General features: G+C 43.9%; 1 protein-coding gene across 2 annotated transcripts in view; it reads right to left on the minus strand.

The window, feature by feature from the left end:
* Nucleotides 1–657: 657 nt before the first annotated feature.
* The window catches only part of eml2 (EMAP like 2), a 29,148-nt gene continuing 3,745 nt past the window's right edge, over nt 658–26,060 (minus strand). The window contains exons 2-22 of one of the 2 annotated variants that reach the window (XM_069668253.1): nt 17,301–17,531; nt 17,082–17,199; nt 16,798–16,899; nt 8,764–8,792; nt 7,468–7,597; nt 6,834–6,983; nt 5,993–6,062; nt 5,627–5,737; nt 5,407–5,502; nt 5,109–5,243; nt 4,857–4,956; nt 4,610–4,764; nt 4,334–4,459; nt 4,106–4,237; nt 3,914–3,981; nt 3,711–3,799; nt 3,497–3,594; nt 3,148–3,235; nt 2,951–3,046; nt 2,500–2,630; nt 658–1,299 (exon numbers count right to left, since the gene is read on the minus strand). In XM_069668253.1, the coding sequence (XP_069524354.1) occupies nt 1,174–1,299; nt 2,500–2,630; nt 2,951–3,046; nt 3,148–3,235; nt 3,497–3,594; nt 3,711–3,799; nt 3,914–3,981; nt 4,106–4,237; nt 4,334–4,459; nt 4,610–4,764; nt 4,857–4,956; nt 5,109–5,243; nt 5,407–5,502; nt 5,627–5,737; nt 5,993–6,062; nt 6,834–6,983; nt 7,468–7,597; nt 8,764–8,792; nt 16,798–16,899; nt 17,082–17,199; nt 17,301–17,531 (2,381 nt within the window). In that variant the 3' untranslated portion in view covers nt 658–1,173. Of the gene's footprint in view, nt 1,300–2,499; nt 2,631–2,950; nt 3,047–3,147; nt 3,236–3,496; nt 3,595–3,710; nt 3,800–3,913; nt 3,982–4,105; nt 4,238–4,333; nt 4,460–4,609; nt 4,765–4,856; nt 4,957–5,108; nt 5,244–5,406; nt 5,503–5,626; nt 5,738–5,992; nt 6,063–6,833; nt 6,984–7,467; nt 7,598–8,763; nt 8,793–14,345; nt 14,432–16,797; nt 16,900–17,081; nt 17,200–17,300; nt 17,532–26,060 lie in introns of those variants that run through there. The other variant, XM_069668252.1, reaches the window with a different exon arrangement.

Here is a 26,060-nt window from a genome sequence, read left to right on the forward strand (position 1 = left end):
GTACCATTACATTCTCCTACAGTGATCTGTAATACTTAAACAATCTGCTATCAGTTTGTAAATCCTGTTAGAGGATGGATAAATGTTAGATAACAAGGCAGATGGGTTATAATAATTTTAAAGGGGAATACCACCCATTCAGGAACTCTAATATAATCTTCCTTCGCCTCAGGAGAGGTCAGTTAGCTCCCACAGACATGCACCACTCTGTCTTACAGCTAGAAGCTAACTGACAGAAACGCTGATCAGAATAATGCACCGTGATGAGATTACGTGTTATTGCTTCGGGAAAGAGCGGTGCATGTTCACAAGGATCTACTGCGCTCACCTGGAGTGCAGAGTGTACACGAATCCCTAAAGGAAAATGTGGTTTTGATTTAGTTTGAACCTTGTAGTTACAAATCATGTATACTCTACATCCCAGCAACTTAAGCTGCTGTTTTTTATATGCATTTATGAGTAATTTCCTCCATTAGAATAACTTTCCATGCATTCAGTTAATCATTTATTAAGTAATCAAATATTCAACATCAATTCTGCATTCTTTTCTGTCAATCATACATTGTCTTTGGGTGGTAACTTATTAAAAAAGTGTGCAGAAGATTGATTAATCCTCCCGCCCTGTCTTTGTTTAACTATATTTAAATTGAGTTGAAATTAATGCAAAGATGCGTGTGAATATAACCCTCCCTGTAGCTCTGTGATGCGTCATCAAACAGTAAAGTATACACGATTTGTAATTAAAGGGCTGAAACTTGCAAACACCCGTCTCCTTTAAACAGGTGGGATTCCCATTAAAGGGGGTTAAGATAAATACAGTTCAGGCACAGTTAGTACTAATGCTAAAGCCACAGGTTCACTGTGAGGTCACCACCAGCGGGGCCGGGGTTACAGTAGTTGATTCTTTTGGGAACCGTTAAGATCCAGTTATTTTCTCTACACTCTATCACAAACAGCAGGACACTAAATAATATTTCATTTATTACATCGATCATCTCATCCGGGGTGACATCTGCGGGTCGAGTTGTGTGTGTTTTTAATATTTTCCGGTAGGCACAGAGGAGTGACTGCCCCCTGGTGGCAGGAGGATTAAACAGTGAAAAGGTGACAGGGTCAGAGAGGAGGCTGGTCCCTGCATGTGGGGATCAAGAGATGTGGGATGGAGAGCGTTGCCTAGGCGACAACCCACTGCAGGATGCTGGTGTCTTTCCCGCCGGTGGAGATCAGGTGACTGTCGTCGTGCAGGAAGGCAACGTTGGTCACGTGACTGCTGTGGCCACCGTACTCGTGGCTCGGAGCCTGAAAAGGGAAGGAGAGGGAGGAAGTGAAACGGAGGACAGTCATGATACACGGTGAATTCAGCTGCTCACTTTGTTTATGGGTGTCAATTAGAAAGATATTTATGTTTATATTATATTTGTGAATCTATATTTATGTATTTATTTATTTAATGGTTATTTGTATCGGGACAAATATGAAGCAAGTGAAGCGATGCCTCACACTGCAGCATTTATAGCCTTGGCTAATGTGCAAAGCCCGTCCTGAGATGGGCCTTTAAAATACGTAAAATCAATGACAAATGCACAAGAGACAAAACAGACTCAACCATACAACAGATATAACAGCACAGGATACAAAATATCCTACAATAAAACTTTATGTAAAACAGGAAGCACAAAATCAGACATGACTACAAGACCGAACCCTCTTCAAAAACTGTTTCAGTTTGAGTTTAAAATGCTTCGTCCAAGTACTTTACGAAATACATATACATGTGATAACTATTTCTATAACTGTGTGTCCAGGTCATTTTGCCTTGTGACAACCTAAACCATAATAATATTTTTTAGAAGAATAAGAAAACGTGTTTTTGCACAGCAGACATATTATGTTCTTATCTTTGCTTTCCCATGAAAGACCTCCTAACCCTCCACATTTATGTGTTGAGGCACCCTGGGTGGTCCAGACCCAAAGGCTCGGCAACACCGACAATGATATTAAATCATTACATGTTGAAAGTACGTCAATTTTAGCATTAGTACCAGTTTTTCATGAAGCACAATTTAAACTTGCTTTTGGATTTAGTCACAAAATGTGCATAAAACATTTCAAGAGACTTTAAAACAACTTGTCGTAACTATTTACAGCTCCTGAGTTTCTGTGCTAATTGCAGCCAGCTTGTCTGAACGGACGATTACGTTTACAGCAGCTCCAGTTTAAACGGCTCCGGCTGAAAAGTTGAGCTTGTTAAAGAGAAAAAAGTCAAACAGCCTAAATGTGTTTGTTAAAACAAACACCTGGTAGAGATTGTGGGCAGTAGAAGTCCCACAGTAAAAGCCTTGTGGCTGAGTGTTTCACAGCCTTCATTAAACTTCATCCTGAAGTTAGCAGAGAAACACACCGCGGCTGCTGTTAACATCTACGCAGAGCAGAGCCAACTCAAGAACACACAGGCACTGGTGCTGCTGTGATAACACTGTATGAAGCTCAGTGACTGACCCTTGGTTGAGAGCAGGGGAAGGAGAACAAGTGCACTTTGCCAAAGTCATCAGCAGAGGTCAGCAGGGATCCGTCATGTGACCTGCACACGGCATTGATGTCTGTGCCGTCGGCTCCGTCGGGCCAGATTCCTGAGAGAAACACAGGGAGACACAGAGGGAGGGAGAGCGGTGAAAAATACGGGTGAGGAAAACAAGATTCACTTCATGTTCAGGCTGCAAAAAGATGTGAAGTTTGATCAAAGGTGGATGATGACACAGAACTGGCAAATCAAGATAAAAAGAGGAGTAAACACGGCTGTGGTTGGAGGCTCCATCCAGAGAAAGCTAGACTTTTCCTGGTTGGTAAACATTATAAAATATTAGGCTGTTAAACTTAAAAATATAAATTCACTTCCTCTGGGCATCAGCTTTAAAATGCAGAGTGTAAAAAGTGAATTTAATCCACCTACCAAAGGTGTTGAAGCCCAGAGTGCAGGTGGAAGTGGCCCACTCCAGGTTGCGCACTGTGTCCATGTTGGTCACATGTTTACCACTGGATGCCTCCCCTGAAACATGACAGGCTTCAGTTAACAAAGTCCTATACTACAAATAAAACCAAAGGGTTGGCTGAGAGTGTGTGTGTGAACAGAGGCGGGAGGGGACGCACAGAAGAGGATCTCGTAGTCTCCTGAGTTGGTCATGAGGAACTGGCTGTCTGAGGACCAGTCCAGATGGGTGACGAAGCTGGAGTGGCCCTGAAGAAAAGACAGGAGTTTATTTAGCTTGAAGAGAAATCGCAAAAGGAATGCATATTTTTAATCAAATACTTTTTGTTAAATATATTTTTAAGAAGAGGTCAAATTTCCTTGTTAATCTTCTAATTTGGAGAAAACGTATTTCAAGTTCAGTCAAGTGCCATGTTAGTTAGACAAAGGATAACCATGGAGTCATTTATCTTTAAATGTTGTGTAACAGAGTTGTACATGTGTTGAAGTTATCTAAGAATGAACACTTACAGTGCATTTCCCCGCACGGCTGTACTTCCGGCCGTTCTCCGTCACAGCATAGATGTAAACAAAGTTATCATGGGAGGCAACAGCCAGGAAGTTACCGTCTGAAGACACAAGACGCACAAGAATAAGAAGACGCGAGTTAGCAGAGCTCTTATTTCAGTACTGAAAAATGTCTTTTTAGTGATGAGGCTTGGGGATGTGAACACTGTTATTTCACCTGGAGAGTACTTGACGTTGGAAATAATCTCATTGCCGTCAGTGTGCATAGAAACAAGATCCCGGGTGTCAGTGTCCAGCACCAACCACCTGCAACACACACAAACACACAGTTTGATAGTTATTGAAGTATAGTTTTTTGGTTATGATATCAAATACTAAAATTCACTTTATATCTTCAATTATAAAATCTTTGAGGCCGACCTTCCCGTCATGGTCCCGACAGCCAGAACGGCCCCGCTGGGATGGAAACCTGCAGACCTCCCAGGATCCTGGAGACCAGAGAGCGGAGACAAAAAATAATTTATTTAATTTTCTTTTTGTTTTTAATCCGTCAGTCCAGTGCTTAATATCCTGATGTCAAAATTGTTACAATGTGAGGTCAAAACCAGGCACCTCGATGGTCTTGCTCCAGAGGGGCTGATGGGAGTTGGTGTCCCAGAGGTGAACCTGTCTGTCCTGGGAGCAGGTGACAAACTGCTCCATGGAGGGATGAACGTCGAGACCCCACAGCTCGTCTGTGTGACCCTGGATCCAACATGAGAGAGTTAAAATGACACTATACACTATAAACAAAATTGTGTGTGTGTGTGTGTGTGTGTGTGTGTGTGTGTGTGTGTGTACCTGTACAATAGGAGTTAAAATATCAGGGAAGGCGGCTCTGATGATTGCGTTCTTGGTGGTTCCTACGAAGAGTTCTCCTGGTTTACCTTCAGCAAGAGCCCGCACAGGACCGAACGCCTCTCCCACCTCAAACACAAACACAAACACAGACTGAAGAAGAGCTCACGTCTTCCTGGTAAACGTTTTTAATCAAACAAAGGTCAAAGGGAAACACATTTTCTCTGTATATGAAGGCACAACAGCAGAATATTTCAGAGGACGCTCCTGTTCTGTCACCTCCATCTCGGCCTGTTTTCTGTAGTCGTGGTTCCACTGCACCACCTTCCTGTCCTTCCCTCCTCCAGACACCAAGGTGCCGTCCTTCAGCACACAAACAGAGAAGATCCCGCCCTCGTGGGCTCCTGACACCTGCTGGCTGATACGGCTACCACCTGTCAATCAAAACACACAGGAAGTCAGAACAGAAGCCCCCCTGCCCCCCGAGTCCGAGGGAGGCTTCACAGTGAAAAGGGGGAGACTCTACCTTTGGCCCAGACGTAGATGTTTCCACTGGAGTCTCCTGTGATGGCGTCTCCGTTCTCGGCAAACGCCACACACAACACATACTTTGGTTTCTCATGTTTCTGCAGGAAGACACAGACAAAGATTCATTACAATACTGTTACATTAGATTACATCCATTTACCTATATCTTATTAAATAACAACCAAGTTTAATTTCCCCACAGTGTACGCTTATAAAGCTACGTGGAGGTAGGAGGCTGGTGTGGCCGTACCTCGAACAGGCCCTGTCTCTTGGTGAGAGTGTTGCCCTCCATGGTCCAGAAGTTGATGTGAGATTTTCCACAGGTGACGACCAGGTTGGCATCCATGGGATGAAACACAGCAGCCAGCACGGAGTCATTGGAGCACTGCAGAGACAGACGTGAACGTTTATCTACTCGGTTCATTTAGTGTTCTCAGAAGAGTTTGTGATCATGATGGTAATAAATACAGTTTGTAAATAAAAGATAATATCACTATGAAACAGCTGTGTAAATTGAAACAGGGTCAGGAGGTCAGAGGTCAGTGTACCTTCACATCAGCCAGTTGCTTCTCCTTCTGCCAGTTCCAGACCGACAGGATGTGATCGTTAGCATCGTCCACAGCGCAGAGGAAGGTGCCGCCGTTCTGAGAGAAAAAACAGGAGTTAGATCAGACAGTTAAAAGTATTTATTAACACTAATATGGTAAAAATCACCTGCAGTGATTGATTGAACCCTCAATAAACTGAACAGGATGTGAAGCTGCTTACCGACTTGGAGAAAGCCACACAGGTGACGGCTCTGTCGAACACTCCCATCCCGAGCACGTGGAGCGTGTTGAGGCTCACAGAGTCCCAGACACGAACGTGAGGAGCCAGCAGCTGAACACACACACAGCAGGTAAGAAGATTAAAACTGCTTTATTATTGATTTAAATTTAACTTACCCCTGAAAAACAAGTTCTTAACAGGAATTTTAGATTACACATAAATCTGCTTTCAATTTTAAAAAGTTTTTAGTATTATTAACCATAAAAATGTAAATATTGTGGTGTTTTCCTCCCTTCTATATCTGTGTGTTCCTGTTGACCTACTTTAAAGTAAACTCATGTAGTGTGAGGAGGTACATTTTTTTACCTTTCCATCTTTAGAGTTTCCAGCCACTTGCCCAGTTGCTATGGTAACCATATCAGGATGCACAGTCAGGCTGAGAGGAGAAAATATGAATTATTATTGAACTTTAATATTTCACGCTGCCTCTGGCTTTTAAGGAAGATGGTGCGAAATCCCAGAGGACACAATTCAGCTTTGAATATAAACAGTGACGGTGACACAACAGGAGCCTGTTCAGATGTTTAAAGAAGCACATACGCAGCAAAAAATGATAGCTATAATATAATCTGCCAAATGTCATTATTTACTTTGGAAGCCTAATTACAATATTTGTTCAGTTTTGTGTTTCTCACATTAAAAAGTACTTTAAAATCCAGCAGCGAACACAGAGTCGTTTTCATCGTACGAGAAAGAGAGCTCATTGTGACTCTGTGGGAGACGAGAACATTATTGTTTCCCTGTAGAGATAAGCTGCTTTCCCAGCATGCCTTGGGGGATTCAGTTTGTTTACTTCCCAGTGCCTCCAGTCACAGAGCTCATTCAGAACGTCAGCTAGTGATCGTTAACTAAAGCACAACATTAATGATGAACACAGTCGGCTGCATCACACTGTCAATGTGTGTGATCATCTAAGCAGACGTAACAGAGGGCTGACATAAAGTATTTCTATGTTTCAGCAGTGTTCAATGTTTGCGTAACAAGTGATCAAGAGTCAATCCTCTGTTTAAACAAATGTTTCCTCATCCTGCTCTCGAACGTGATCAGTTTCCATGCTCACAAGAACCAAAGTAAACAGAGAATCTGACACACAACAGGTTATCCTTCCCTGTCAAATATCCAATTACACTTAGAGGAGCCTTCTCACCATTTGACATCGTCGTTGTGTCCCAGGTAGTGTCTCTGCTGCTGCTCCTCGGTGTTGTACAGAACCACCACCGAGGCGTTGAAGTAGACGATCTCTCCCGTGGGCAGCAGGTAGAGGTTGGAGCGACAGTCACGCCCGCGGTAGCCGTACCTGGTCCACGGTTTAGTTAGGGAACAAGATGGCTGAAACCAGCGGGCGAGACCTCTTCATATTTATACTTTAGAAACCTTTTTATGGAGGTGACTTACAGGGACTGTAGCTGTGGCTGCTTTAACAATTTCTAGATTAACAACAAATAAGAAAGAGAGAAGTGTTCATACCTCGGAGGCTTTGGGGGACGTAAGCCTGAAGTATATTTTTGTGATGGGGTCAGTTAATCCGCTGTGGGTACATCTCGAGTGGTAATTTAAGCCTTTTTTTACTCACATCTTGGAAAATTGGTGCCATTAAAAGTACCCTGATTATCGGGGGATTTCTTTGACACTGAAAAAACTTGTTGGGCAAATTCTGGAGTAATAAGGACGTCGGTTTTCCTGATTTCTAATCGGAGCAAATATTCACAATTGACATCAGAGAAAAATAAGCCTGACTCTTGAGTAACAGGACACACACTGTCCATGTCTCTGAAGGATACACCCACTGCAGTTTGAGCTTGCGGTCAGGTTGCGCCACCTTCTGGTCGAGGCTGTAGCTCTCCTTCTGCTGGTCAGGGATGTGCATGGTGACAGGACGGCCTCGGAGGAACATCCTCACGTAGCCGTCCTCTGAAGGGACGGAGAGAGGGAAGCAAAGGAGACATGGAACGTTAAGTGAAGCTACAGAGCGTAAACTAACTAACTATCATCTGTTTTTAATCTAATCCTGTGTTTGGGAATAAAAAGCAGGTTTTCATGACTCCACTTTACAAAATGAGAAGAGATTTAAAATCCCAGATCTCCCTCTGCAGTATCTTCAGGATGTTCAAACCCTGCCATCGCTTTGTTCAGAACTGTGTCACTGCTTTTGTTTCCTTTAATTTCTGATGTTCTCTGTTATTCTCTTGAACATTGCTCGTTAGCATTCCCCACTGAACCCAAACACAAGACAGAGGACACAGAGGGAGTCCTTTGGTCTTTGTCGGTCATAATGATCAGACAGCAAGTCTGCAAAGCTCGTCCTTCAGAAACCTTTGATTAACTGCTTTACAAACAGAACCTCATGTTTGGTTCTTCAGTTCCTCCTCTGAAGATTTTATTCACTATGATTTAGTAGCTTCAGATGCCTTCTTCTTTGGCTTTTTGGTAATCCTAACAGATTTAAAAGTCACAATAAAGCCAAACACAGCAGAGCTTGCTCCTCTGTACAGCAGATTACAATGCAACAGTAATGGGAGGGTAGGACAAAACAGTCTTGCAGTCTAAAAGTGTGTGACACACACTCACAAACACAAATCAATAACATGTGGCGACACGTTCTCATCCCAAGTAGCCAAATACCAAAGTTTTTCATGGCCCCTCTCTTTGTTGAAGCACAGGGAAGCATCTGTTTAAAGATGTGTTTAAAGACCTTTTGGATCTTCTTCTCCTTTGTTTGGGGGATTTGGCACAAAATCTACTTGTCTAAGTTCAGGTAGTTACCATGCTAGCTAAAATAATAAATCAAATGGAGCCTCCAACTCGGCCCTCTGTGTGAAAGTCCTGCGTTGTTCGACCCATCCACTGCCTGACCTCCACCCTTACAGACTTTATTGATCGATCTACTGCAGCAGCTGACTTCCCACATGCTGGATGCTGCAGATGGGCTTACATAGGAGTTAGCTCAGAGGCCAGTGTATATAATGATGCTACGGTGTGCCTGATGTGTTGCGGCATGAGATGCTGAAAGGCGTAAACAGTATTTGACTTCTTGGGATGAAGCAGGCTGAAGCATCAGGAGGGTTAAACGTTCTTACCTGCATTGAGGGTGCACTCTTTGGATTTGCTGAAACAGAAGAAAAGAAACGTTAATGAAACGTCTCCTGTGAGGACGGTGATGCAGCACGAGACGAGTCAGGGCGCGACGGTCATCAATAATGGAAAAGTAGGTAGTGTAAGGTGGTCCATCAAACAATGCACAGTATGAGTTTCCCACAGCTCCTGACACTTTGTTCCATGACATCAGGCCGTCCTATCAGACTGAATTATTTAGTCTGTGCTTTAGAGGCCGCCTCCCCCATCACTCAGCTTCACATTAGCTGGACAACAGGGACGTCTGTGGAGGCTGCAGAGCCGAGTCAGCAGAAACACACAGACCACGCATCATGTAATCAAGTCAGCTTTTATGCTACAGTGACGTCTGAGATGATGGAGGCAGGATGTCGGTCCCTGCTGCTGGAAATACTGCCTTCTTCAGCATGCACAAAACTTGAGGAATTTAAGTGACTTGTTTTCTATGAGTATATTTTTATAACTGTGGAACAATAGCAACATGTTGTCTTCAAATGCTGCAGATACGCAACACTGGCAAAGCCAGCAACTGCAGTACACAGATCCTCAGGGACCGATTACAGTGTGGTAAGTTAATTAATTACAACTCAAATAAATTCATTAGCATCCCCAGTGGGGGGATTCAAGTCGTATTTTAAGGCCCTTTCCAGTTTAAAGGCCCTTATTTCCCCGCAAAGATTGATCTAACATCGTGCACATTCCTATATTTCAGCCTCCTCCTGGCTAGAAAGTGTCACGTACAGTATGTGATGATGGGTACCTACAGACAGACCGGGGGATCAACAGCTCATTGTTGTAATCAGGCTCCTAAAACAAGTTACAGCCCTGAGTGTATACATCTTTAATACTGGACCCAACACAAGGCTGAAGGTGCTGTTCTGTTTATCTTTAGTATTTTATCATTTCCTGTGTTCATCACTCTTTATTGTAACAGTGTAAACATGCAGACAACATGCAGGTGTCTTTGTCAGAGTCAGCAGACACAAAGCAAACAGAGAAGCTGTTTGTGAGCTTATGATGGTGACACTGACAGTTAAACACACAATGAGTGTGGAGCTTAAAGATCGAGGAGATCTCAGTTTCCTTCTCTTTGGCGGCACCTGTGGTGATAAACGGTAATTACAGGAGCACACCTCCCAGATATCCAGACAGTGCTGCATGTGTGACGTCCACGGTTGGCTCCGGTTGTAACTCTTGATTTTGATTCTTTTTCTTTGGATTTTCACTTCTTGTTGAAGTTGTATCTGTAGTCATCCATCTTTTCTTTGTTTGTTCAGCCATAGTAGATTACTGTTTACTCGCAACACTTGCAGAGACTGGAAAAGCAGCCGCTTAGCTCCGCCTACCCTCTCTGGCAGACCAACCACTGCTGGCTGATGGAAAACGCGTCACTAACTGGGCGCCGCTTGTGACACCCCGTCTGTAATACTGTGAATGCAAAGGCTTTCATCAGTGGGCCATCGGCTCTATCACCATTGTGTTACCTCATTCAGTGACAGATAGTGACTTAACAGACATTTATTTACATTAAATGTTTCAGATTATAACTTTAAACAGCTGCATTTGTTTATGTGAAATATTCAGATATAAACTTTTAATTCAAACTGACAACCAGGGAGTCGGCCATAATCAGACCTGTCAATCAAACCTGGAGCTGCCTCAGCTGAGCTGCAGCCGCAGCGGCTCCTGAATCAGCCGTCTGTCAACCAATCAGGACCGCCCGCTGAGCATTTCACCGCCTGCTGACCACTCAGCCTAACCTGTCAGGATGCTGTCAACCAATCAGATTACCTCAGCTGACAGGTTGATATCGCCATGGCAACAGCAGTTAAAGCGAGGCATGATAAGATAAGGGAAACCGAGCGCTTGTTTCTTCCTGCTCAGCAACAGAGAGAGTCTGTGTTGGAGTTTCCTGAGAGTCTGAGGAAGCCCAAGAAAACTGCAGAGATTTCTTTATTGATGAATGATGCAGTAAATCATCTTGTGTGTTTTATGGTTGGCTCTTGTTTTAATGCATTTGACACTTGTTAGACCTCATATTACACAAACACAACAGGTGATGAATACTGGATGTACACACAAGTTGTGTTTGTTGAGAAAACTCAACAGGACACCTTGAAGCTCCAGGATGAAGCATGTGTGTCTTCACCTGACATTTGTTTAACAGGGAGTTCACTGAGAGAGCCGCTCAGCACGAGACCTCTCACTTTGTTTGTGTCACAGTGTGTTAAACAAACCAACAGGGACACAGGTGAGAGGACTACAAAAGAAGACAAAAGTCAGAGTCGAGAGCTTCTGTGTGTTTGAACTCAACAAAAGCATCTAAAGAAGATTAAAAGAGACCTGAGAGCAAACATGCGACTGATCCGAGGACCTGACTGTGTCTGTTGTGCGTCTGTGCAGCCGGAGGCGACCAGGCCGACTGTCGGCTCTTTAAAACCGCCACATAAAGGCCCGTTTGTCTCTTCAACTGTGTGTGTGTGTGCGCAGTCTTCCAGGGAAGATGAGGTGTGGCCCTGTTCTAGCCAATGAGTGAACAAGATTGTTTCAGGCCCAGTAATTACAGCGGCTGGCAGCCAAACAGGGCAAATAACTGTGCGTCTAAAACCCATGTGGCTGCAGTCACCAGGGAGAGGGACGCACAAACAGACCACTCATTAACATGCACTCTCTGTATTGTTGACATTTTCTGGCTGCCTCTGAAACACAGCGGCTCCTCGTGAGAACAAAAGCGGCCTAATGAGCAGCAAAGACTTTCTCTTATCTGGTTTTGCCATCGAGTCCAACAACTCTTAAATTTCCATGAGTCTTGAGCTTCTCAAAAGTTTCTGTCTTTAGCCGGACAACAGAAACACTCGTCTCTGTGTGGCCTGGAGAGGCTCGGCAGACTTCTGCTTGAGCCATGGTAATGGGCACAGAGATAGTTGGCAGCTGATTAGAACAGCCTTCAACCATCAGACATGCAGACACTAATGTGCTCTGCTTCTCTGACGACTTGAACCCGGCCTGCAGCTCAGACGGGTGCAAGATTTGATCAGGTTTTTAAACTTGATAAAGAGCAGGTGATCTGCAAAGCTGTCAGAATAATTTGTGCTGATTGTTTGCTTAACATTGGCTTGTGTTTATTGTTGCTTATATGTCCTACTGTGCACGATGCTGCCTTGTTGTCTCCAGCTCTTTTAGCCTGTTTAGCTGTTCAACCTTTCCTCTTCTGTTTTTATGTTGTGTGTTTTATTTGTTGTTTTAATGGTCGAATCTACGTCAGGCCGAGGGACAGCAGCTTCTGGCTAACACTGGCACTTTAACAGTGATGTTGGTTAATGTGCATTGTCCCTGAGAATAAAACAATAAAAAGTTTTTCAGCAAATAAACGTGTTAATATATCTGAGGCAGGAAACAGGCCTGAGGGATATTGAACTGGTGCTTAGTTCAAATTAAAAATCCATGCTGCTCGCTCTCATAATCATCGTCCTGAAGCAGCCTGCTTATAAAGATCTTCTGAGATCTTTTCGAGGAGCTATAAAAGCTATAAGAGCACGGTGGTGCAGTGGTTAGCCCTGTTGCCTCACAGGTTCAAACCCCAGCTTGGACAAAGTTGCATGTTTGAGAATGCATGTGTCAGAGCGATGCAGGCGCAGAGAAGATGGATGAACCGTGGGAGCGGTTTATGGTCGAGTGTGCGTCCATTTCCTGGTCCATTATGAGTGAAGTACGGCAGCCGTTCAGTTAATGGACACAAAAACAACTGATCATCTTCAGAAAAAAAACACTAAGAGACTGAACTCTGTTCCACATTACAATAGACTGATCTGAGGTTATTGTGGCCTCAGACAGAATACCAGAGAGAGAGGGGGGAGGGGATTTAATTGGATGCAGATCTTTTCATCTTTTCCTTCATCACAATGTGCATGGCTTCAATCTGACAGAGGAAAAATCTGTTGTTAAACCTTGTTTACTTTATGAAGGTTGTGTTGGGCTGAAAACGTGAAGCTGCCTCATTAGAGTCCCTCTGCGTCGAGCTTTTCCGTCCCGTTAAAGAGGCACACACGGAAAGAGACGGTTAGAACCAACATGATAATAATCTTTTCCTTATTCACATTTGCATCGATTAAGTCCTGCATGACAAACTCCACTTTATACAGTTTCTTTATGCAAATGGTCGTTACTGTTTAAATAGATTTTTGCTTTATATACGGTGATGTGTAAGGCAGCTTTAGTGATGCTACGCTGGCTTTAGTGGTGCACAATGCATCCCTGCATCCAGAGACGTGGTCTTCATGTTTGATGCATGTGAAGCAGGAGGTCCGATCAATGTTATCAGTGTTTGTGCGAGCTGAGCAGAATCTTTAATCGTAACATCAATCCCACGACTGCACCAGCCTCCGCTCTGTGGTCACAGCGCTGCAGGGCGGAATAAAGACTGAGTTATAAACAGATCTCTGCAGGTTTAAGCAGTTAACGGATTAATCAGAATCCCTTTAGAAAGTAGAAGGAAGGTACGCCTGGGAACATCTTGTTCCACATGAACATACAGTTTGTATTATTCTGGTTTTTCAGCCTGTAATATAAAGTCCTGCTAGAGTCAGTCAGACTCAACAGCACGATGAGGTAACCGACAGATCTGCTGAGCACAGGCGGCGCGTCTGTCACTTCACATTCACTCATATCAGACGTGTCTATGTTTCATAACTGGACATGAATGCAACATGTTTGTTTGTTTCCACCATCATGAAGCCCGAAGGCAGAAGAGGCCGAATGACATTTAACAAAAGGCGAGTTAATTATTTATAAATATGTGACTTAATGAGAGGCCGACACATTCAGGAAACTGTTCAGAGTTTGAAGAGAAGAACTTTAAATCATCGTCTCAGAGGTCTCTTGATGGAAATCAAGTGTCATGTAACAACTCACTTTTTCCCTCCTTCTTTGAACGACACAATTAAACTCTGACTTATCCTCCTCAAAACAACTTATTTTGTTTTCTTTTGATCCACCGTCCTCTAACAGATCTGCCCTTTGTCTCTGGTGTATTCGTGTTACTATGCAGCAGCCCGTCCCCTCAGCCCTGCCCACAGGGAAACACACACTGCATCAAACAGTGTGCGTGACAACTGTTTCATAAACCGACTTCCTCCGGCTGCCCGCAGAAACACTCCAACTACTCACTGACTTTTTTTAGACTGACAGTAACTAAAAGCAGATGGTGAGGGTGGGAAACATTGTGAAGCCTAAATGCATTTTATAAACTAAACCACCCTGAGATTCATTGTGCAACCTATAATCTACTTTAATATTAGTCAGAGAGCAGATGAGGGAGCTGGGTGGGACACACAACAAGTTCTAATTCATCCAGACGACTCTCAAAGCAGAACATGCATTTTTAAACCTGCCAGAAAAACACAAACAAACTTTTAAGGTGTGTTTACTTCATTTCTGTGCGATTAATCCGAACAAGCAGAAGCTCCTACAAAAAGCTCAATCCTCTCAGCCCACCTTCTCCTGCTCTCCCTGTCAATCATTCACAGTCTCATACAAAGCAGCTCTTTACCTGGTTGATCTCTTCATGTCTGCAGGTTTCCGTTAGAGTAACAGTCAACAGCGGTGAGCAGTCAGAGTGTTCCTGTCCCGACTAACAGTCACAGCAACACACCGACTTCCTCCTTCACTCTGCAAACTTTTAGCTCAGCCCAAGGGGGCCATCGGCCAATCAGAGCGCACTTCCTGACTCTGCAGAACCCTCCCCTCTGCCCGGTAACCACACCCCCCTTTTAACAAGCATGTCTGGAAATGTGATCCATCAGCAGAAAGACATACAAGGAAAGGAGAGAAGGGAAGAGCAGAGGACAAGATAGGAAAGGAAAGGGAAGATAAGGAAAGGAAGGAAAATGGGAGGAAAGGAAAAGGTAGGAGAGGAACTAAGAGAAAAGGAGAGAAGAAAGGAAAGGAAAGGAGAGAGGTCAGGAAAGAAAAGGTCAGAAGAAGAAATAAGCGAGGAAAAGAAAGGAGAGAAGTGAGGAACGGAAAGCAGAGAAAAGGAAAGGAAAGGAAAGAAGAAGAAATAAGTGAGGAAAGGAAATGACAGGTGAGGAAAGGAAAGGAGAGGAAAGGAAAGGAAAGGAAAGGAAAGGAAAGAAGAAATAAGTGAGGACAGGAAATGACAGGTGGGGAAAGGAAAGGAAAGGAAAGGAAAGGAGACAGGTGAGGTGAGGAAAGGACGGAGAGGAAAGGAGTGAGGTGAGGTGAGGAAAGGAAAGGAGAGAGGTGAGGTGAGGTGAGGAAAGGACGGAGAGGAAAGGAGAGAGGTGAGGGAAAGGAAAGTATAAGAAAGCAAAGGAGAGAAAAGGCTAAAGGAAAACGGGGAAGTATAAATCCTTATAGAGAAAGAAAAAGTGATAAGATGAAGTGGAAAACAGAAGGAAGGAGAGAGAGTTGGTTTAAGAGAACAGAAACTGAGTAGAGGACGAAATGATTTACCAGTCAGACAAGCGGAGGGACGAAAAGAAAGAAAACGACAACAAATAAGTGTTTGTGTCGCCGTAACTCGCTCTGGGGTCGTTTACTGATGGAACCCCCGTGTTGTGTTCACTTGTCTGTGACCCCCGTGTTGTGTTCACTTGTCCGTGACGCGTGGACACTTCACTGTCTGTCAGACCGACAGCATGTTAACTGTAAAACTTAACTCATGTTGACGTTTGATTCACTGCAGGCGAACAGGAAGTGCTGACTGTGAGAGCAACAGCCTCAGATGATGAGGAGACACATCAGACGACAGTAATGATGATGATGAGCAGAATCCATCGCTCTCTCTCTCTCGTCATAAAAAACCTGAATAATTGAAACCACTCACACATGCAGAGTAAGCTTCAACTTCAGAAACTCTGAACCATCAGTTTACAGAGTTACTGCAGCTCTTAAAGAGACGACTTAATGTTAAAGTCACATACAGACACTGGTCGGAGCCACACAGCTCCGTTTCTATGTCTGTCAGCAGTGGGGTGGCGAGATTTCAGACAAAGAGGGTAAGTTGGGTTCTGACACTTTCTGTTGACCGTCACACCGCGTTACGTTTAGCTTTTTTTTATTAAATAAAAATGTATTAAATAAACATTTAAACTTTTCTGGACTTTGGAGTGATTTTAGTGTCCTGTCGCGTCACAGTGAAGAGCCCGCTTAGTCTCTTAGTGGCCTTTTACAACCATCGGCGCTACGACTTCAGAATCAGCTTTATTGGCCAGGTGTGAACACACACAAGGAATGTGACTCCGGTTTAACTTCGTGCAAGCATTAAACATTACATATTAAAGTATAAATATTAAACAGATATTAAATTATGTTTGTACCACATGAAGCTTACAGATGCTGCACGTACCATCATCATACCTGAAACAAGCATGCAGAGATGAAGTTACTTCTCGCCTCATCCTCCCTTTGAAAAGTGGAGAATCTACAGAGGCAACAAAGCGTGCAAAAAACTGGACACATGGCGAAGCAACACGTCGTGCTCTGTAGACCAGAGCCTCTCAGACACTAATGAAAACATGCTTATATTTTTATTCAATTTCTGTCAATAGATCTACCAAAATGGTCCTTAAAGTAACAAAAGTGCTGAACAAATCCAGGACAGGTTGCTGTCTGTCTCTCTGCTTCTGACTGTATAATGTTCAGACTGACTGACTGTGCCAGACAGACAGACAGACAGACAGACAGACAGGAGAGAGAGCAGAGAGAGCAGAGAGGTAGGACAGCTCATTACAGTGACCCACTGAACTCCCCCTCGACCCTGCTGCCCCCGACACACAAACTCTGAAGGTTCAGCCTGTTAGCGGCAAAATGAGGAGTTTGTGGTTTGTTTTCATGGCAACGTCAGGTGCAGTCATAAGAGTTACATTTCTGTCTTTCCAAGTGTGATAAGATGTCCCAGACGTTAGGAGGTGTTCATGAAGCAAACAGGGTGTAACAAATACAAGAGCCACCATCACGCCGGGCAGACTGTTTGTTACCTTTTGCCTCCAGAGGAGCTGCTGGAGGAGGTGGTCCGACTCCGACTCTCTGCTCCCATCTCTCTCCTCACCAGGGTGAGACGCTCTGTGGACATGCTCTTCCTGAAGGAGAGGAGGGGAGCAAAGGAGCAAAGAGAAATCAGTGTGTTCTGACATTTTAATTTACCTCAATCACAACATCCTTACTCGTTGGCCCCTTAACCTTTGTCCCTCCCTTCTGACATAAAGTGTTAACACAAGAATAATCAATTTGTCTGTTTGTTTGTCTTTAGTTTTCTTTATACCTCTTGATGGACTGCAGCACCTCCTTCTTGGGAGAGGAAGGGGAGGAGAGGAGGCGTTTCTGTTGAACGTAGCCGTTACTCAGAGGTCTGGAGGGAAGAGCCTGCATCAGCTGACGCACTGAAAGGTAACAGATGTTTCAAACTCACAGAAACACTGATGACCGGTGCAGGAAAAGCGTACAGACCTTTGTCTCTCCTTTCTGCAGCTACCTCACTCACCTTTGGTCGGTGGAGCTGAAGCTGTGGAGGCCAGAGACCTCCTCCCAGCAGCGTGGACGCCTCCTGGTTGCATCCCCTGACTCTGCTCCTCGCAGTAGCCCAATCTGCGCAGAGCGTCAGCCAGAGCCGACTTCAGCAGCTGGATCTCGTCCTCCTGCAGCTGCAGCCTCTGCTCCAGGTGGGAAACCCGGTCCTCCATGTCCATGTTACTGCCGGCCGACACCGTGTCATCTGGACGGGAGGAGAGAGGGCTTTAGATTCGATTTAAGTCACTCTAACAAAAATGCACAACACAGCTCAGCGGGCAGGCTTAAAAGGAGTGAGAGCAGAAGACTTCTGTTCAATATTAATATATCAGATCACATCCTTTAGGAGTCAAATACAACACGTGCAAGCTAAAAAATATTGCTCATTGCTTGCTCATGCTCATTATTTGGCCACAGCCACAAAATGCAGACAAACAACTTGACCTCGTGTATGTGAGAGAGAACAGATTATAAAGCTGTGGGTGTGAATGAGAGGGAGTAAGAAAGTGAGTAAATATAGAAGAGAGATGCTGCGTGTATGCTCTCATATCTGTGCTTATTTATTGGTATATAAACACAACCAGCTGCTTCAGGTGGGTGTTATGGATACCTGCTCCGGCTGCAGCTGCTTTGTGAACAGTGGTTTTGAGTTTCTCGGGGGCCATACAGGAAACTTGACTGCTCTTAATAATTCAGACTCTGGGTGTGAGTGTGAGTCAGAGTAAGAGAAGGAAAACAACAGCAGCTAGCAGGCGGCGTGGTTTGTGTTTGTGGACAGAAAACAAAGATGGATGGAGGCAGAGAAGCCGACACGTCAGAGAAACAAAGCTTCATTCTCTACAAAACATCTTCATGCATTTGGCTGCTCTTTGGAGTCTTTAACCACGTGTTGCACGATGAGGACAATTCATCTTATTGACACTCAGGTCCCCCGATTGTTTGTATCGCTTGTACCCTTTTGTTTGTTCCTGTCGACTGCAGAGGACGGTAATGTGAGAAAAAGAGGAGAAATAGCTATTATACATATGAAAGATGTGAAAGAAAACATGTAGAACAAATGTAGGAAAACATTGATTTGAAATACAAACATTTATGAAAGTAAGAAAACTTAACAGGTCACTTCATTTTCATATTTTAACCACAGCAGCAGCAGGAATACAATATTTACAACTAATTCCACTACATGTCCGATCCTTCTAGCTCCACCAAAGGGTTCATTTTTGTTTTCGTTGAAATATGTCATAGAGTTTTAAACAGACCCACAGGATGAACTGTGATCACTTTGGCATTTCTTAAAGACCCAAAAAATCCAGAGTGTAATCTTGTTAACATCTCCATGTGGTGTTCTTCATGTGCTACAAGACACATGACCCGTAAATGAAGGGGTGACGCTATGCATATCATTATGTGCAACCTATGGCGACCACTTCGGCGATGCGCGAGCCAGATGTAACCAACATCTTCAACTCACCACTGACTACTAACGTTAACGTTACTACTGCTAATTACTACATTTCAAGCTCGCTAAGTTTCAACAAGTTGCCGCTAAATGATGGCAGAGACGTGTTTTGTTTTCACAACGGAGGGGGCGGTTGTAAATGTGCATAGTGGGAGAGGACTATGTGGATTAGGGAATTTTTAATGAGGGAGAAGGAGGAGACGTGTTGGGAGGATTTTACAAGATGATTAAACGCATTTTGCAGAAAAAACATATCAGACACAATTTATTAATTCAAGCATTTTATATGTCTTAAAACACGACTGGAGCTGCTCATTAAACTTTTTTCATTCTGCCACCATCAGGTCAAAACTTCCTTGTGTCTCAAATGACCAAATATCCATCCATTATCTAAACCGCTTAGCCTGTTCAGGGTTGCGGGGGGCTGGAGCCTCTCCCAGCTGTCATTAGGCAGAAGACGGGGTACACCCTGGTCGGCAGTCAATCACAAGGCTGACACAGAGACAGACATCCTTTCACACTCACACCTATGGGCAATTTCGATTCACCAATTAACCTACTGAGCATGTCTTTGGACTGTGGGAGGAAGCTGGAGACCCCGGAGAGGACCAACACGTGCACAGGGAGAAACTTTGTCCAAACCGGGGTTTGAACCAGTGACCTCCTAGCTGTGAGGCAACAGCATTAACCACCGTGCAGCCATGGCGATATATCCACCAAATCAGTTTTCTATCATCCTTAGCTGTACGTATGCTGTGTGCTAATTAGCATGCTAACATGCTACACTTAGAGAGTAAACATAGTAAATCATAGTAGATCTGCTAACATGAGCAAGTTAGCATTTTACTGAGAGAATATTAGCATTGAGCTAAAAAAAAAAAAGCCTAAATATGGCCTAAAGGATACAGACTCCTGTTTCAAAGCAAACAGTCGTCTGGATCAGGCCGTAAATTTGCTTTGAAACTACTTTCTCGAGCTACGAAGGTTAACCAAACTCGTCCTCAGATATTTATGTGTCATATTTTGCTGCTGTTGACTCCCTCCATCCTCCGCCTTTCATCCCTCTCATGTTGAACTCTTTCCAGCCTAATCACCCACCATCCTCCCACTCAGCCCGGTGACATCACAGGAGGCCGGCTACTTTATTAAAGGCAAACTGCCCGGAGCGGATTATTAATCTGCGGCCCACATTAAAAGATTACAACCTGATAGAGTCGGAAACACGTTTGTTGATGGACAGAACATCTCGACCTTTCATGCGTCTCAAATACTAAACTCTGTGTCCTCTCTGTCATGAAGGCAGCTCTGCAACAAGCAGGAAAAACAGGCCAAAGCAGCTAGAAGAATATCACTATGTCAAATAGTATAACATCTATACAGTTATCTCAATAACAGACACAATCCTACCTTACACAGTAAACTGTTCAAAGTGTATTGACAGTATTTCTAATGCAAAGGTCACTCTCTTCATGTTAAAACCATAGGTTAAAACCAGTCTGACATATTTACAGCTTCAGCAGGAGCCTATACCACTCTCCCAGCATGCATCAGTGCAGCTCTGTAAGCTGAGCCGGGGGACGCAGGAGGAGAACTGTAACTGTTCCTGTATCACATCTCGCAGTCAAATGAGACAGGAAGCTGCTGCAGGGAAACAAGCGTCACATTTACATACAGAAATCCAGCTCAGGGCAGATTTGCATGGAAGAAGTGACTGACGGAGCCGCAGCACGGCGTGGGATTACATCAAGTCATCACTCTCTCGTCTTAATGTGTCCAACTTTCTGCTGATCGATCTGATTTAGACGGTTTAAAGTATTTTCATCATTTCTGCTCCTTACAGACATTAATAATTTAAAGTGGTGTTGTATCCCAGAGGTGCCATCTCGACTGAATGGGGGTGTGTCTCTCTTCTTCAAACAGCTGCCAGTTTCTAAAAGCCTTCATCAGTCTTCTTTATGGTTTAACTGGTTTAGAGTCAATGGACCGTTTTAAGAGTAAAACTCAGATCATGTTCATGTTTTATGGCAAGCTAATTTATGTTATAGTATCAAACTAAAGGATGTTTTTCTGCTAACATGATACAAATAAACTGATGCATCAGCTTCCCTCACGTTACACCAGTTATTATAGACGATCCAGAGAAACCAGCAGCACAGTGTGTAAAATAAGGCAATGAGAAGTAGAATAATTAAACTAAATGAGCGCGAGAAAGAAACAGAACAGAGAACAGACTGTAGGTGGGAGGAGATCGAGGGAAGAGACGAGAGCAGAGAGAAGATTAATGTTTAACTAAATACAGCAATAATGTTTATCTAACCTGCTGTGAGCATTATGTACACTGCAGGGAACAGACACACTGACAGATAAAGAACCAGGAGGAAGCAGGTTTACTATCGAGAGACTGTAAAGCCAGTTTACATCATCGTACGATACGATGCAGTGTGTTTATATACTTACTAAAGAACACAGAATGTGGATATTATTGGCCGGTTTATAAAACCTGTCCACAAAGTCTGACAATGAATTGTATCTTTATTATATTGGCACAGACGCAGCCATGGTGACGGTCTGCTCTGAGACTGTATTGAGTAGTAACAAGTACGACTGATGAGGCTTCTCTTTGGGGGCTTTGATGTTGCGTGTTGCCATAGCGAGGAGTTTGACTGACAGCCAGTCATCCAATCATGTCAATCACATACAGGGGAGCTTTTTGAGTCGTCCAGTTTGCGCTGCGTACAGACTTGATAGTCAGACAGAAACTTGACCACATTGAATTTTATCATTTAATATTTAACAGCTAACATTCAAACTTATGAACACACGCAGGTCATCCGAGTCATCGTGCCTCAAGTCCACATCTCTGGCAGCAGGTGACATTCAAAAAGTGTTAAAGTATAAATAAGTATAAATAAGTTATATATAATTTAAGAAGGAAACTTAATTGAAAGCAGCCTTATGTCCGCACTGCTCTTAACAGCGTGTGTGTTTCAGTTTACGGGCGACCCTGAAGAAAGAAACCAAAAGAAGTCAGAACATTGTTCAGTTCAAGAACTGATACAAAGAAAAACTCATTAATGAGCACAAAATTAAGGAGCTCTATAATTATAATTAGTTAATGAATTGATTTTTGTATGCACAGTTTTTTATTTTAGGTTGATAAAAGTTTTGATGATGTTGTGAGGAAGGGGCAGGATTAGATCAGTACCTGCTTCTTTCTGCTCCTTCTCCAACTCTTGTTGTTTGTTAATATTGACTGTAAGATTAAACTGTTTGTGTTTATCTTTTTACTATGTAAATTTATGTGGTTGATTCTTCAAGATAAATAAACTCCGCTCAGCTCAGCTTCACCGCAATGGTACAATAATCAAAACCTCTGTTGTTAAACAAAAACCTGAGAGGAGTGGTGTTACAAAGGTTTGGATTGTGTAAACGGCTTAAACTCACCACTTTACATCTTTAAATGTTTCTTTTAATGTTTCTTTTTCTGGGGTTTAGTGATTCCACGCCAGCGCTCAACTCGTCATGTGCAAATGTTTCACTGAGACAAGTTCCCTCTTCACACGATCGGGCACAGTCTCTGCATTGTGAGCTGCTTTTTAAAAACAACCCAGAGTTGATTTTTTCCCTCTTCTGTGGCATGGGATTGGTTTCTCCAGCACAGTGTGGAGATAGGACTGGACATGCAAGACTTAAACTGGACTAAAGCCTCAGCTTTGCTTTGAGCCCTGACCGTATGCTAATGAGCTAAAGTTAACGTTCAGACTGACGTTAGGATGGTTACAACTCTTGGATGCTAACATGCTGACATTTAACATGTTTTAGCATTATTAGCCTCATGACCACTCTGAAAACTGAACTGAAAACAGGCTGAGTAAAAAGAGCAGCAGAGAAGAAGGATGAAGAGCAAACAGGGAGAGAGGAGAGAAAGAAAGAAACAAAGATGGAGAGATCAGCGAGGTTCACCTTCAGCTCCTCTGCTGTCAGGAGCACACCTGTTTAAAACACTGCAGGGCCGGCTACTTTCAATTCGCCCTTGAATTATCACACACACACACACACACACACACACACACACACACACACACACACACACACACTGTAACACTGGTTACACCTCAGGGAGATTTCATTACTCTCACATAAAGTAGAGGCCACATCTATTTGATATTCAGCAGGCGAGACGCTCACACACACTCTGCATCACGAGCTAACTTCCCTCTCCGTCCCGGCACAGACAGACGACACTGTGAAGTCAAACCAGCTGACATGAGGCTGATGTGTACACATGGCTGCTAGAGAGGGGAGAAGGATGAATGGATGTAAGGCAGGAAGAAGCTAATGTGGAGTAAGAGGGAAGAATGGAGGGAGGCAGACGGAGAGATATTGATGATGAAATCCAGAGGAGGAGGAGGAGGAGGGGGGGTTGTGATGCTGCCAGAGAGAGATGGAGAGATGGATGATGGGAAGTCTGAGCAGGGCAATAAGAAAATTGAAAGCTGCTGAAATATTCATGTTGCAGTGAAGTGAAGATGATGAAGGTGGAGCTCGCCTCGCCTACCTGTCATCATGCCCCTCAAGAGCCCGGACCCTCCTCCTGTCAATCAACCAGTGAGACAGTCCACAGACGAACACTCAGGCAGGTCGTCCACTCGCTCTCACTCGTCCTCCCCACAGAGCTCTCTGGACTCTGACTCCCTCCCCTCCCCGTCTGCCACCACTGCTCGATCACACACTCTCTCTCTCACACACACACACACACACACACACACACACACACACACACACACACACACACACACACACACTCTTATCCTCTCCTGCTGAGCCACTCCCTCCGTTTCCTCCTCTCTCCATCGCTTCCTGGACCACTCCCTCTTCTTCCAGTCATCCCCTCCCCCTTTTCTGCATCCTCCGCCTTCCTCGTCTCCTGCTCCTCCTCCTGCTCCTCCTGTCTTGTTGGCAAAAGGCAGAAGGGGTGGAGCATGGCTGAGGGCCAAACACACACGCTTACACACTGCACCAACATGAGCATCTGTACAGCCAGGCACCACCAGGAAGAGATGCTGCAGAGCCAGACCTCGGGATCAATGGCACACACGCACACACACACACACACACACACACACACACACACAGGCACATACACACACACACTGAAAAGGTGACTCAGCTCACGTGACACAACTATACATCCGCATGCATGTAACATTGACAAAATGCCACAGCATAAAAACCTTATAAGTACATCATCCTGCTGCTGGAAATACTGACTAATAAAAAATCTGTATTGAACCAACCAAGTAAAATGATCCTGAACAAATACACTATGATACAAACTACAGTGGGCAGATCTTTTAGGACATTACATCTTTTGAAGGAACCAGCTGGTTGAAGGCAAAGAGAACACTAACTAACACTCTGTGTTTGTGGTTTTTGGACATTAGTTAAAGTGATAATCTCCAAGATTTCAGTTTCGCTCTCTTTGGCGGCACCTATGGAGATAAACAGTAATTACAGGAGCACACTTCCCAGATATCCAGACAGTGTTGCATGTGTGACGTCCACGGTTGGCTCCGGTTGTAACTCTTGATTTTCCTGGCTGACGGTCGCTTTCCTTTTCAGACTGTTTGCTTCATCTGAGCGTCGAGTTTGTTTCTTTTTCTTTGGATTTTCACTTCTTGTTGAAGTTGTGTCTGTAGTCATCCATCTTTTCTTTGTTTGTTCAGCCATAGTAGATTACTGTTTACTCGCAACACTTGCAGAGAGCGGAAAAGCAGCCGCTTAGCTCCGCCTACCCTCTCTGGCAGACCAACCACTGCTGGCTGATGGAAAACTGGGCGCCGCTTGGGATTTTTTTCTGCAAAAGTCGCCACAGACACCCAGTCTGTAATACTGTGAATGCAAAGGCTTTCATCACCATTGTTTTACCTCATTCAGAGATAGATAGTGACTTAAAGTTGAGCTGAAACGGCATTTTGAGAGTATCTAGCTTCCGTATCGTGACATATTTCCGAGTGAAACAGGACGTGCAGGAGGGACATATCATTAGAGGGATTTGATTTGATCGTTGAGAAGTGGGCGTAGACAGATGTTCTCCACAGCGCAGTAGCTAGCTAACTGACCGAGCGTTCTTGGTGCGCTGCGTCTAAATGTTGCAGATTGATTGGTTGAAATTGTTTGGTGCTAACTTACGTAAGCACGCGTGAAATTTTGTTTTACAGGAAGAAAAAAAATATCGGATTTTGATATAAGAAAATACGAAGAAATGGATTTTCTGTATTTTTTTTGGCCTATATTATCAAATAGATGCACAATATTATCGGGGATGTGAATATTATAAAAAATCCTTTAACGACACCTGAAGTACTAAAAGAATACTCTCTTAAAAAGCCAACGGGATGTTAGATGTTGTTCTACGATTAATTATCCTCCAAAATCTTCTTTAAAAACTTGAATAAACTACAAACAGACAGTTCGCTCCTCCTCAGCCTCTCACAGATCAACAGTTTAGAGACTTTCAGCAGACAACACTTGAGTCAGCTTTGAGCTGAGTGAGGTTTGTTTCTTTTTATCCAAACACAAAGTTTGAGAGGAATCGCTGGTCTGTGCAGCAGCTAGGAGAGCTGTGAGTGACAGCTCCTGTTGCAGTAACACGGCAACAGGAGCTGTCACTCACACATGACTGAGGTAAACACTGCTTAAGACATTTCATCTCAACCTGCAGCTCAAAGAACACTGTGTACTCTGCACTAACAGGCAGCAGGAACACAAGCACAGGACCCTTACACTGTATGCTCACTGTGTTTACAGCTCTGCTACAGGTTCACATACACCACTGTTACCCAGATGAATCACAACATGTGGCTTTAAAACTGAAGAGAGGCCAGAAGAACAAATCCCATCCTCTTTGCACAAATGTAATTACGCTTGTGAGCACTAGTGAGAGGTCTCCTCCTCACCCTGCTGCTGCTGCTGATCACATTAAACCTGAGAGTGAAATATAAAACTGCAGAGAGAAAGCTTTAACAGCAGCGGGACCTCTGAAGCCTGCAGACACTGAAGTACACAGGTCTGAGAGGAGAGCAGCTTACCGAGCTTTACTGAGGTGTGGGCACTGACCGTAACCCTCACTGCCACTTGGGGCTGCTGCTGTGTAAATACGCACAGAGCAGATTTAAGTGAATGCCAGAGAATCAGTGTTTCGTTTCATACTGTGGAGCCTCTTTTCAGTCGTTTTTTGAGTGCCGGAAAAAGGGGAAAAAATTCTGATTCAAG

The sequence above is a fragment of the Semicossyphus pulcher genome, unplaced genomic scaffold (genome assembly GCF_022749685.1).
Source record: "Semicossyphus pulcher isolate SPU_LCO1_2020_fin unplaced genomic scaffold, fSemPul1.0.p SCAF_19, whole genome shotgun sequence".
Lineage (NCBI taxonomy): Eukaryota > Metazoa > Chordata > Actinopteri > Labriformes > Labridae > Semicossyphus > Semicossyphus pulcher.